Genomic DNA, 12713 nt, shown 5'->3' with positions numbered 1-12713 from the left:
CTTTTTGGCAGAACGGTGTACTTGTCAGGGGGCCTTCAGCTGAGGATTGCTAACCAGCAGGCCATCCTCAACAAGCATAATTTTAACTCCTGGGCAGTGGTGGGGAAGTTTAAGGACAACCTCCCGCAAGGTTCCCAACAGGAGTTTATGGCCCTGGTGAACAAGGGCAAGGCAGTAGCCAAGACCTCTCTCCAGGCCTCCCTGGATTCAGCAGACCCGGCGGCCAGAACAATCGCGTCGGGGGTGGTCATGAGGTGCTCGGCGTGGCTTCAGGAGTCAGGCCTGCCGCCTGAGGTCCAGAATACGCTTCAGGACCTGCCCTGTGAAGGGTCCGGGCTCTTTTCGGACCAGACAAACGCGAGGCTGCATAGCCTCAAGGACTTGAGGGGTACACTTAAGTCGCTGAGTATGCACACCCCGGTGACGCGGAGGAAGCCCTTTAAGCCGCAGCCTCCCCCTCAGCGCCAGTACCAGCCTCGTCATAGGCATGAGCCTTACTGTAGGCGAGGCAGGGATAACAGGTGACGGCGCAATAATAACAACAATAATGCACCAGGTCAGAACAAAGGTCAGCACAAATCGCAGCCGGGCACTAAGCCAGGCTTTTGAAGGTGCACTCGGGGACAGCGTACCAGACCAGTCACCAGATCCGTCCCTCTGTTTCCTGAACCGCCTGTCCCATTTCTCCCGTGTGTCATCCAACATTAAGTCGGAACCATTGGGTCTTACGCATGGTACAGAACGGGTACTTGTTGGAATTCTCTTCCTTTCCTCCCTCCCTCCCATCACCCCTTCCCCATCCCTCTTCAGGGACCCCTCTCACGAGCATCTCGTAGAGAAGGAGGTTCGCTCGCTGCTAGTGGCGGGGGCGGTAGAGGTGGTGTTGCACGGCCTAAAGGGGAAAGGTTTCTACTCCCGGTAGTTCCTCATCCCCAAGGCCAAAGGGGGCCTTCATCCCATTTTAGACCTGCGTGGGCTCAACAAGTTCCTGGTCAAGGCCCGGTTCTGCATGGTCTTTCTGGGCACCATCATCCCTTCCTTGGATCCAGAGGCTGGTACGCTGCCCTTGACATGAAGGACAAGTACTTCCATATTGCCATCCACCCTGCACATCGGCAGTTCCTGCACTTCACCGTGGGGCAAGAACATTACCAGTTTGTGGTTCTCCCGTTAGGTCTAGCTGCGGCCCCACGGGTGTTCATGAAATTTGTTGCGGTGGTGGCAGCCTTCTTACGGAGGCAGAGGATCCGGGTTTACCCGTACCTTGACAACTGGCTCCTAGCGGGTTGATCCAAAGCGGAAGTGCGGGGCCACATGGAGGTGGCCTTGAGATTGTTCCGCAAGCCTTCCAGTATCCTGATTCTGGGCTATCCAGCAAGCGGTGACCTCCCTGCGCCAGTTTCCAACAACAACGGCTGGGTGCTGCCTGCGGCTGCTGGGCCACATGGCAGCATGCACGCATGTGGTCAGGCCTGCCAGACTGAGACTCAGGACTTTGCAGGTGTGCTTCGCTCAGGTGTACCGCCGAGGCAGGGACCCCCTGGACTTGGTAGTGACAGCCCCAACGGACGTGCTGGACTCCCTGCTGTGGTAGCAATCCCAGCCTATGGTTTGCGAAGGCATCCCCTTTGCTGCCCCACAACCGGGCCTGACGCTGGTGATGGACACGTCAGACCGCGGATGGGGGCTCACCGTGGGGACCTCAGGACTCAGGGCGTGTGGTCCGGAGCAGAGCAGTTGCTCCATATCAATGTGAAGGAGCTCAGGGCAGTTTGTCTAGCCTGCCAGACCTTTCACGCCACTCTGAGTGATCACTGCATGACAGTTCTGACAGACAACACTACTGACATGTTTTATATAAACAAGAAAGGCAGGGCCCATTCCTCGCCGCTCTCCTCTTCTGGGACCTTTGTATAGTTCACGCCATTCACCTCGAGGTGTCGTATCTCCTGGGGGTGCGAAACGAGCTGGCAGACTACCTCAGCAGGTCGTATCACATGCGTGAGTGGACGCTCAGAGTGGACGTCATGCTTTCGCTCTTCCACGGGTGGGGGTTTCCCCGGGTAGACCTGTTTGCCACTAGGATCAACACCCAGTGCCCGCAGTTCTGCTCGTTCCAGGGCCACAGCCCTGGCTCAGTCACAGAAGCGTTTGCGATCCCGTGGGGAGGGGGCTTGATGTATGCCTTTCCCCCGCTCCCCTTGGTACACAAGGTCCTGCCCAAGGTACGCAGGGACAGGGCGGCGATGTCCTCATCACCCTGGCATGGCCCTGCCAGCACTGGTACACATCGCTCCTAGAGATATCGGTGGAGGCCCCAGTAGTCCCGCCCCTACACCAGGACCTCATTTACACAGGACGGCGGGCGGCTTCTCCACCCCAACCTACAGTCACTGCACCTGACGGCGTGGAAGCTCTGTGGCTAAACACCTTGGAGAGCGAGTGCTCCCTTCCTGTGCAGCAGATTCTGCTTGGCAGTAGGAAGCCCTCTACCAGGGATACCTATATGGCCAAGTGGAAAAGTTCTTGTTTTGGTGTGAGCCTCGACGAGTGCAGCCCTGCCAGGCCCTGGTGCAAGCCATCCTAGAGTACCTCTTGCACCTCAAGCACCAGGGGCTGGCCCCGTCCTCACTCAGGCACCTGGCGGCCATCTTCGCCTTCCATCCAGGGTTTTCAGGGGGGCTCGGTGTTTTCCGACCCAGTGGTGGGACAGTTCCTTAAAGGATTGGAGAAGATGTTTCTGTTCTCACAACCCGCAGTCCCTCCATGGAACCTTAACTTGGTCCTCTCTAAGCTCATGGGACCCCCTTCTGAGCCCCTTGCTACCTGCTCCCTCCTCCACCTTTCCTGGAAGGTGGCATTTCTGATGACCATTACCTCAGCAGAAGGGTGTCTGAGCTGAGGGCTCTCACCTCTGAGCCACCATATACAGTGTTTCACAATGATAAGGTGCAGCTCCGGCCGCACCCCAAGTTCCTCCCTAAGGTGGTCTCGCAATTCCGTTTGGGCCAGGATATTTGTCTGCCGGTGTTTTTTCCAAAACCCTGTACGGACCCAAGTCACCGCAGCCTGCACACCCTGGATGTGCGTCGAGCACTGGCGTTCTATTTGGAGCACACCAAGCCCTTTCGCAAATCCGCGCAGCTGTTCATGGCTGTAGCCGAGAGGATGAAAGGCCTCCCTGTGTCAGCGCAGCAGATCTCTTGGATTACAGACTGCATCCAGGCGTGCTCTGAGCTCACAGGTGTTCCGGCCCCGGCAGTCATGGCCCACTCTACCAGGACGCAAGCGACTTCCACAGCTTTCCTGGTTGTTCACGTCCATTTCACCCTCCGACCCCTCTGTCAGAGTCGCCGGCAAGAAGGAACCGGAGGGGGTCTGGCGGCAGGGGGTATATATGCACGGCACAGTGGCGCCACTCAGAGGGGCCCCCACCGGCCCGATGGGAGCCACCAAGGGAAAAAGCTTCCGACGCTCACGCACACGGTGCACGCACACCTAATGTGGAATGGACGTGAACAGCACATCTCGAAGAACAACAGTTACGAGAAGGTAAGTAACTGTTTTTTTTGCTGCCTAATGCTACACCGTGCAAGTTTGCACAACTGTGATCTGGAACCAAAGCCAATTCACTTCTTTATCATTTCCTTTAAATTGCACGTGTCCCAAATAGAGCTGAGTGAAATATTCAACACATTTAGCCCTTTTCTCTGTTCTTGAGTCATCAGCAAAACAAATTTTGCTTTTGGGAAATTCAACAATAAATTTGTGAACAAATTCAAGCCTACAAAGTGCTCACCAGGTTCTTACTATGACTTGCTTTTTGAGTATTTGCTATTCACACAGTGTGATTGATCATCTAAGTCACATGGTACTGTTTCTGTTCCCAAATTGGTTGACTGAAACTTTTATAACCTGAAGAATGTTACCAGATGTGCCCATTACTTTGGGGTATGGTCATTTATTAGGGTTACTCTTCGGGGGGGTGGGTCTGTAATTCTATCAATGTACTGCTTGTGTCACTTTTGCTCTTATACAAAGCTCTGCTTCTCCCTTCTGCAAGTCCCCTCCCAATGGAGCTATCCTGCAGGACCTAGGCTCCCCAGAGCTGGGTTTTTCCAGCCCCAGAATCAGACGAACACACACACACTAACAGAGCACGTCTGAAGAGGACCGGGTCAATCAGCACTCCCAAGCTGACCCCTTATATGTCCCTGGACTCAGGAGGCTGGGTCAAGTAGCACTTTCAAGCTGCCACCCTCAGAAGCCCTTGGATTCAACAGGCTGGGTCGAGCAGCGCCTCCGAGCTGTCACCCTCATATTCCATGGGCACCACACTGGCATAGAGTTTGCCTGAGCAGGCTGGGTCGAGCAGCACTTCCACTCTGCCACCCTCCCATGCCCCTGACTCAGCAGGCTGTGTTGAGCAGCACTTCCAAGCTGCCACACTCATCTGCCCCAGGTTCAGCATGTCCCTGTCCCCACTTTCACATTGCAATTGTTCTGGTAGTAACCCACTTGATGGGCAAACCCCACAGGATTTTTGGGTGCTGCAGGGATCTTTAGCTTAGGTCTGAGGAATGTTGCTGAAGAGCAAATGGGGAAGCCAAAAGACACCCACAAGGGGGGGAGAGAGAGAGAAGCAACCAGCTTAACCGTGAAAGTTATTTATTGCCAGGTAATAACCATACAAGGGGAGCCAAACAAACAAAGCAGTTATAATATTAAATCTAACTTAAATTTGATTATAAAAGTCAGGTTTAGAAAACTATAACTGATCACACAACTCAGGGTCAGAAGGTCATACCTACATAGAGAGAGTGAGAGCTGGGTTCTCACCACGCCGTGAAGCTTGAATCGATCGGGGTTCCCAGGTGGAGGTGGTAGCTGAGGGTCTGGAGTACTGGAGACAGGCAGAGCCTCCAGCACAATCAGTCAGGAGAAGATGAAGTCCCAATAGGACTGATGCAGATTTTGGATCCAGGCATCAGAGCACTTACTTGAGCATGGGGAGGGATTTTTGTCGGGAAAGAACAGTAGTTCAAGGGAGAATACTAGATTCATTTATGGGTAAACTGATGGCTCAAAATAGTACTCCAAAGTTGGTTTGTTCAGGCTAGACAATAGGAACTGCTCATTCCGGGCTATGGGTGGTGTTCCTTTGAAGGAGCTCGCAATGCAATTAGGCAGTTTCAGTATTTTGGATACCAATAAAGGATTTATTACTAGAATTTCTCTGATAACTACTGAGCTGGGTGTGTGCAGGCTTTGGTTCGTTAACATCTGGAGCAGAGATCCCCCAGAGTTCAGTGCAGTTCTTGCCTTGAAATCTCTGTTCTCCATTCTGTATGTTAATGGGGTTGCCTCCCTGTCCCATCCTTGATACAAATGAGGCTAGGGGAGTTTCCTTAATCCTGTTACTCTTGTTGGGAGAGGTTTAGGTGTGCCTTCCCCTGCCTTTTCGTTGCTTTTTGTAAGTCTGTCTTCTGATCGGCTTTGGTTCAAGCAAAGGCGCGGGGGGGCGGGGGGGGAAGGTCTTTCTTAAGTCAGACAGGCTGGGTACTGCCCCCTGATTCCCCAAGAACACAGAGCTGATAGGTAACAAGTAGGATTTGAATAAGTCACATGTGGCCTGGCCATTTGCTCAAACACAGATTTGTATAAATAGTCACAAAACTTTCTCTCTCTGTGACTGTGGAAATAAAAATGGCTCTCATACCTGTCATACTGAAGATAAATAAAAGGTGCCTGAAATACTGTCAAAGCAAATTCACAATTATTATTCATATGAAGACTTCTCAGCATCTGCCAAGTGGTAGTGACTTGAGAAAGTCTCAGCGTCTGCCAAGTCATTATGACTTGAGAAATCCTATAAAACCATAGAAATTTTTGCTTTGACGTCTTTAAAAATTTGACATCACCATTTACAGTGCTTGTTTGTTTGTAACCCACTGAAATGTTATTAGTCAATACCACAGGCAACCCTCTACTATAACATTTTAAGAGACCTTTAATCTCTTTCAGAATTTACATCCTCCATATTCTAAAATATGCAGGTAAAAGATTGGACATCCAAGAAAGGACAGTACCTCATTCTTGGAATAAAACTGTGCTTGCTGCTGTCATTGTGACAGGAGCATTCTCACTGAAATGCTTGGTCCTTACTGCCATTTATTGATTTTGTAAACAGCAACATTTCTCTTTGTTCATCCCAATCGAAAGGCCCCAATCCTACAATCAGATCAGTACCAGCAAATGTTTGCACCCATGTTGGAGTCTATATGGTTCTCCAAAGGGTCTGCCCATACAGATCCAATTTCAGGATTGGAGCCAAAGACAAGAACAATCTGAGACTATTTATCAATTGCAGGAGCTGACACTCTGATAGTGTCTTTTGTTGTTTCCACTGTTATTTTAGGCCTTCCAACGGCAAGTGCATGAAAGTCTGACACAGCTGGAACTGATTAATAAACAGTACCGCCGCCTGGCCCGAGAAAACCGCACTGACTCTGCTTGCAGCCTCAAACAGATGGTCCATGAAGGGAACCAGAGATGGGACAACTTACAAAAGCGAGTCACTTCCATCCTGCGCAGGCTAAAAGTATTTCTCCATTTTCAAGCCATTCTCTTTCAGAACTAGACTGTATGCATGGAGGGTATTGTGAGCTTCTGACTCCTCAAGCGCATGCAAGTTTTCTCTTTGGCTGGGTTATTTAAATTTTATTTTGATGATTTCATGGGTGCTCTGTCTAAAGTAGTTAAGTAATACATTGCAGGAAGATGTAGAGTTGGACCTGGGTGCCCTAATTCCCCTTAGAAGAGAAGAACAAGAATTCTTGCAGCTGAACTTTTGTAACTGTTCTCTTCAATCAGACTCAGAAGATAGGGAAGTGAAAACTAACTTTTATGGAAGTTTCACATTGTTTTGGTTGTTTTCCCCTTTTGCTTTTTCAGCATTTTATTGGCCAGCGCGAGGAATTTGAGGCAGCACGTGACAGCATTCTGGTCTGGCTAACAGAGATGGATCTGCAGTTGACCAACATTGAACATTTCTCAGAGTGCAATGTCCAAGCAAAGATAAAGCAACTCAAGGTACAGGGGGCCACCCCGTCTATGACATCAAAAATATCCAAATAGGAAATGAGAGTGTAAGAAATGTTCCATAAATAGTGTTATGTGATTAAAACCTTTATTCCCAGGACATGGGCTCAGCCCCAGTCAATCAATGGAACCATCGCTCTTTATAGAGCATGGTCTATGCGCTGATGAGTTCTTTGATGGCTGCTGAGTCCAGTGTGCGAGTGACAGTCCTGTGCATAGGTAGGGCACACCCATGCACTAGCAATGCTCTGAATCTGAGCAACAGATTCTTTCCTCCTCTGATGCCAGTCATTACAGAGCTTGATCCGGTCCACCTCACAATGCCTCATTCCATCTACAAGCTGTCTCCGCCAACCAGAGCGGTATTCTGCACTCCTTTTCCAATCATCCACAGAGATTCCAAAGGATACTACATCATCTTTGTAAGCATCCCGAAATCTGCACAGCAGTCTGCCTCTCTTTCTAGACCCTTCACAAGCTTCAGAGTACAGCACACTCTTTGGGATCCTGTAATCCGGCATTTGCTTGGCATGTCTAAGCCACCTGATTCTTTTCTTACGAATCAGTCTTCCCATTAATGGTATACCAGCATGATTTAACACTTCCACGTGTCACGCTGTCTTGCCGTCGTCTTAGAAGAATTTTATGCAAGCATCTGATATGAAAGCTGTTTATTCTTTTGATATGTTTGGCATAAGTTGTCCATGTATCTGAGCCATATAGAAGGGTGGATTAAACACATATCTCATAAATACGGATTTTCACTTTAGTTGACAATTAGTTACTGTTCCAAACTCTGTCTTGCAAAAGACCAAGATTCCTAGCTGCTTTGCCAATTTTACTAGTGAGCTCCACATCCAGATCTACATTGCTGGTAACAGTAGAGCCAAGGTGGCAAAATTGGTTAACAACATCCATACAAATAAAGTGATATCTGGAACTGGTTCTGAAGAGCCTTGGTGCATGATAAGTCTTCTTCAAGTTTATTGCTAGCCCAGAGATTTTGCATGAATCAGAGAACTTGGTAATAAGATGTTGTAGGGCATCAACAATTTGAGCCACAAGGGCTGCGTCACATGCAAACAACAGGTCCTTTATGATATTTCCTTCACCTTCATCTTAGCTCTGAACCTTGCAGTGTAAAACAAACCTTCATCAGGTCTAGTGCTAAGATAGACACCCTCTCAAACATCATTGAACACATGTTGAAACAGGAATGAGAAGTAAATATTAAACAATATAGAAGCCAGTACCTAGCTCTGCTTCACTCCGTTGTTGAAGTTCAATGAGTCAGACTCTTGTTTTTCATACATTATAGTTGTCTTCGTGCCATTGTGTAAGAATTTCACAAAGTTTAGCAATATAGGTGGACAAGCAAGCTTCTTCAGAACAATGTAAAGCCCTGACTGACTAACCATTTCAGAGGCTTTTGTTAAATCTATAAAAACCATGTACAGTTTAATACGCTTCTCTCTGTACTTTTCCTGCAGTTGTCTTACAGAGAAGACCATGTCTATGGTAGACCTTCCTTAGTGGAAGCCACACTGGCTTAGAGGATAGATTCTCTAAGATAAAGTTTGAAGTCTAGGTAAAAAAATACAGTTTAAGATTTTTTTTAACAATATTAAGAAGAGATATACCTGTGTGGTTATTAGAATCACTTCTGTCTCCTTTGTTTTTAGAGAGTTGGATGAAACGAGCATCCTTAAAATATTGTAGAACAGTTTTTTCCTTCCAAGAGAGTAGCAATAACTCATTTAATCTTTGCAGCAAGTCTTTTCACATTTGTAGATTTCAGCAGAAACAGATCCTGAAGCTTTGTTCTTGGGAACCTTTTTGGATGCTTTGGTCAAGTTCCTCTACTGTAGGCTTGGCATCCAGCAAACTTCAAACCCAGGAAATTTGTTTGGCATACATTGGCCTACTACAGACTCCCTTGAGTATATCATTCCATGTGCTCAATCCACCTCACCCATTGCTTTCCTTTATCTGTTATGATATTGCCATCCTGATCTTTCAGCAGAGCTGTCTTGTTTTTATCGGCTCAGTGGCTTTTCTAATGCCCTCATACAACCGTCTACTGTCACCTGTGTCAGCTGCCTGTTGGATACTGCCACAGAGACCCAACCAAAATTCTTGAGCACACATCCTGGAAGCTATCCAGGGGTCAAAGTCCAAATATTCCAGCAAGCAATTCTATTTGTAAAAACAGTTGAGCCAGGATGTAAACAATGAGACAGGGCTTGTCTGACCCACCTTTTCTAGGGCCACCCTCTCTTGAGGCAAGCAGGCCATCCCTAAACTGGGCTGCTTGGAAATCTTGTTAGCTGCCCCACGGCCCTTATGCCTCTTTCAGATCCCTGCAACCATCTTGTCAAGACCTTCAGTGCATATGCCTAGACAAAGCTATGGAGGAGCAGAGGCTGCCATAGACATGTCACCCTCCCCACTTTAAATCACTGAGCCAGAATCCAAAGTCAGAATGAGTCTGGACGTTCAGGGGCAGAGATTATATCTTCTGCCAGAGAGCAAACTACACAGAGCTGTTAAGTGCCCGTGGCTTCAGCGTGAGCACATTTTCTATCAGGGTGAGATCCCATAGCCTTTCTTCCACCACGAAGCACATCCACGAGGCAGTGGAGGATGCAGTTTAATGTCATGCCTAGGACATGAGCTCAGCCCCAACAGTGACATTACAGAACAAGATTATCAGAGAGTGCTAGGGTTCAGTGAGAGAGAAGAGGTAGGCCCACCTGTGGTTGCATGGGTGGCAATTAAAGATGGGTTTTTAAAAAAGCATAGGGGATAACCTCAGTGCTCTGATTTTTCCTCTCTCGATAAAATCATTTCCAGTGGCAAGGTTATACGTGTTATGCCCTGCCCTGTTTGTGCGTGGTTTCTGCTCTACCACAATGTGACTCATTATTTGCTGAGTGCTCTGGAACATCTGCAGTGTAAGTGACACTACATAAAACAACTTGTTAGTATATGTTAGCATAGCTTTAGAATCTGCATCCATTCTAACCGCCTTATCTACCTAAGCCTTTCAAAACTCTCAGGAATGGCTTGTTCAGAGGACAGTCCTCTTCCCAAATACAGCACAGGAAATCATGAGATTTGCTGGGTAGAACTTTAAGTGCTACTTCATTAGCTTATATGGGAGAGTATGGCAAGGGAATGCTGAGTTGCACCATCAAATTTTGCTTACCCTGTGTAATGGTCCTTGTTTGTGTTTGGTAAATATACCATCTCTGCTACAAAGCTCTGTAAGACATAGCATTCGTGGTAACTGAGGATTGTTTAATGTTGGTTTTAATAATAACAGAAAGTCATGGCTTCTTATGCTGCACAGGCTTTCCAGCAAGAGATCTCTCTGAACAACAATAAAATTGATCAGATAATTGTCCAGGGTGAGCAGCTGATAGAGAAAAGTGAACCCATGGATGCAGCTGTCATTGAAGAAGAGCTGGATGAGCTCCGGCATTACTGTCAAGAGGTCTTTGGTCGTGTGGAACGTTACCACAAGAAATTGATCCGCCTTCCTGTATGTACCCTCTTTATTTCTTTTTTTAAGATTTATTATTAATTTACAAATATAATACTGGTGAAAGCATTTGTGTGTGGGGGAGGGTGTAAAGTATACGACAAAACACCCCATGATCTTTACTTGTTGTAACCCTGATCCTTCCCTTCCCCCTGCACCTTTGTGTGTTATCATTACATATTGTGTTGTTATGTCTTATTCAGACTGCAGACTCTTCAGGGCAAAGAACCTGTCTCATTTCTGTAAAGCAACATGCACACCTGCATTATGAATGAGAGTGATGGTGCAGTACTGGAGACATAACATTCTTCTTGCCCTGCAGGGTGAATTCCATTGAATAGCACTGAGTTCACAGAAATAAAGACACTCCTCCTTTGCAGGGCAGATGGAACTTTAAGTATCCAGAACTGAATGTACAGCTGGGAAGTGAGAGAGGGTGATTTTGGAAATCAAACTGGAAAGCCCCACTGAGGGAAAGCAGTGAGAAGTGCTTTTCATAACATGAAAGAATAGATGAGAGCAACAGTCAAGATAAACGCCTTTTATAGTTTCTGTAATTTGGTTCCAAAATGTTGCTCTAATTTTACTGTCTGTGTGGAGATAATATCTGGAGAAAATTTGGAGACAGTTGCCTTACGTGAGACTATACAGATGAGCATTAAGCAGTAAAGATGAATTTATTCTTAGCCTCTTTTACTCATTTTATCTTTTTATTTTATATGCATTTTTAAAAAATCAAAGGAGGATCAAAGAAAGATACAAAATGGGAATCCTGTCAGTCTGCGTGTTATCCGTGACATTTTTATCTCATTGACCCAGGTAGAAAGGACGTTGTTTCCGAGGGTTGAATTAATAGTCTCTGTTCTGGTGTTTCCTTCTAGCTGACAGACGATGAACATGACCTTTCTGACAGAGAGGTGGATCTGGATGAATCAGCAGATCTCTCTGACATACGCTGGCACGACAAATCTGCAGACAGCGTTCTCTTCCCACACCCCTCCTCCAACCTCTCGCTGTCACTTGCCCAGCCGATGAGAAGTGAGCGGTCAGGGCGGGATACTCCTGCAAGTGTAGATTCCATCCCCTTGGAATGGGATCATGACTATGACCTCAGTCGGGACTTGGAGACAGCCATTTCGACGGCACTGCATTTAGAGGAGGAGGAAGGACAAGAAGACAAAGATTTCTATCTTAGGGGAGCAGCTAGTATAGCAGGTATTGATTGCTTCTCTCATCTCTCTCTCAGTAAAGGGAAATAAATATTGCATATAGGATCATACTCCTGTGGAGTTCCTAGGCATGGGAAAATATTCCAGAGAACTCCAGAAGACTTCAAATAGCTGTCTAGAATGGTGCCTTTAGCCTCCTGGTCTTTGACACAATATTGCAGGCTTCTGTATGAGTGCAGGCTTGGAATGTCACAGAGGCATATTCACTGAATGACAAAGAGGGAACAGGCTATTTTATTGCACCCTGTATCTGCCAGATGTGACTAGTGTCGCCTGTAACAGAGTTGGCTAGTAGTCTTTTGACTGGAGGAAATGGTACTGGATGATCACAAGAAAAATGGGAGGGAGAGAAAATTCCAAGGAAACATAGAATATCAGGGGTGGAAGGGACCTCAGGAGGTCATCTAGTCCAACCCCCTGCTCAAAGCAGGACCAATCCCCAATTTTTTTTTTTGCCCCAGATCCCTAAGTGGCCCTCTCAAGGATTGAACTCACAACCCTGGGTTTAGCAGGCTGATGCTCCAACCCCTGAGCTATCTGTCTCCCCCCCCCCAAACATGTTCATTCACTGGACCACATATTCAAGTCTAAGTGAGTTTTTACTCAGTCCTTAGGTAAGATTCACATTGACATCTTTGGGAAGTTTTACTTAGACTTCAAGACTTGGTCTTTTATGAGTTCATGAGACCTGTCTGTCTGTATGACTATGTGCATATTGTGTAACAAATACTAATGAGGGCTAATGTGTCTATATGTTTGAAGCATGTAGACATTCTACATTTATTGTTAGTGAGGCCTAAATTCAAGATTCTGTTCTGTCTTTAATTGTGATTATCTTG

The 12713-nt window shown here is 47.1% G+C and overlaps 1 protein-coding gene across 1 annotated transcript in view; it reads left to right on the top strand.

The window, feature by feature from the left end:
- Positions 1 to 12713, top strand: part of SYNE1 (spectrin repeat containing nuclear envelope protein 1) — a 483717-nt gene that overhangs the window by 449035 nt on the left and 21969 nt on the right. The window contains exons 132-135 of the mRNA XM_077812159.1: positions 6419 to 6601; positions 6955 to 7092; positions 10454 to 10645; positions 11527 to 11860. Coding sequence (XP_077668285.1) covers positions 6419 to 6601; positions 6955 to 7092; positions 10454 to 10645; positions 11527 to 11860 — 847 coding nt within the window. The remainder of the gene's footprint in view (positions 1 to 6418; positions 6602 to 6954; positions 7093 to 10453; positions 10646 to 11526; positions 11861 to 12713) is intronic.

This window comes from Eretmochelys imbricata, chromosome 3 (assembly GCF_965152235.1).
Source record: "Eretmochelys imbricata isolate rEreImb1 chromosome 3, rEreImb1.hap1, whole genome shotgun sequence".
NCBI classification, from domain to species: Eukaryota; Metazoa; Chordata; order Testudines; family Cheloniidae; genus Eretmochelys; species Eretmochelys imbricata.
This window is presented reverse-complemented; position numbering and strand designations above follow the sequence as displayed.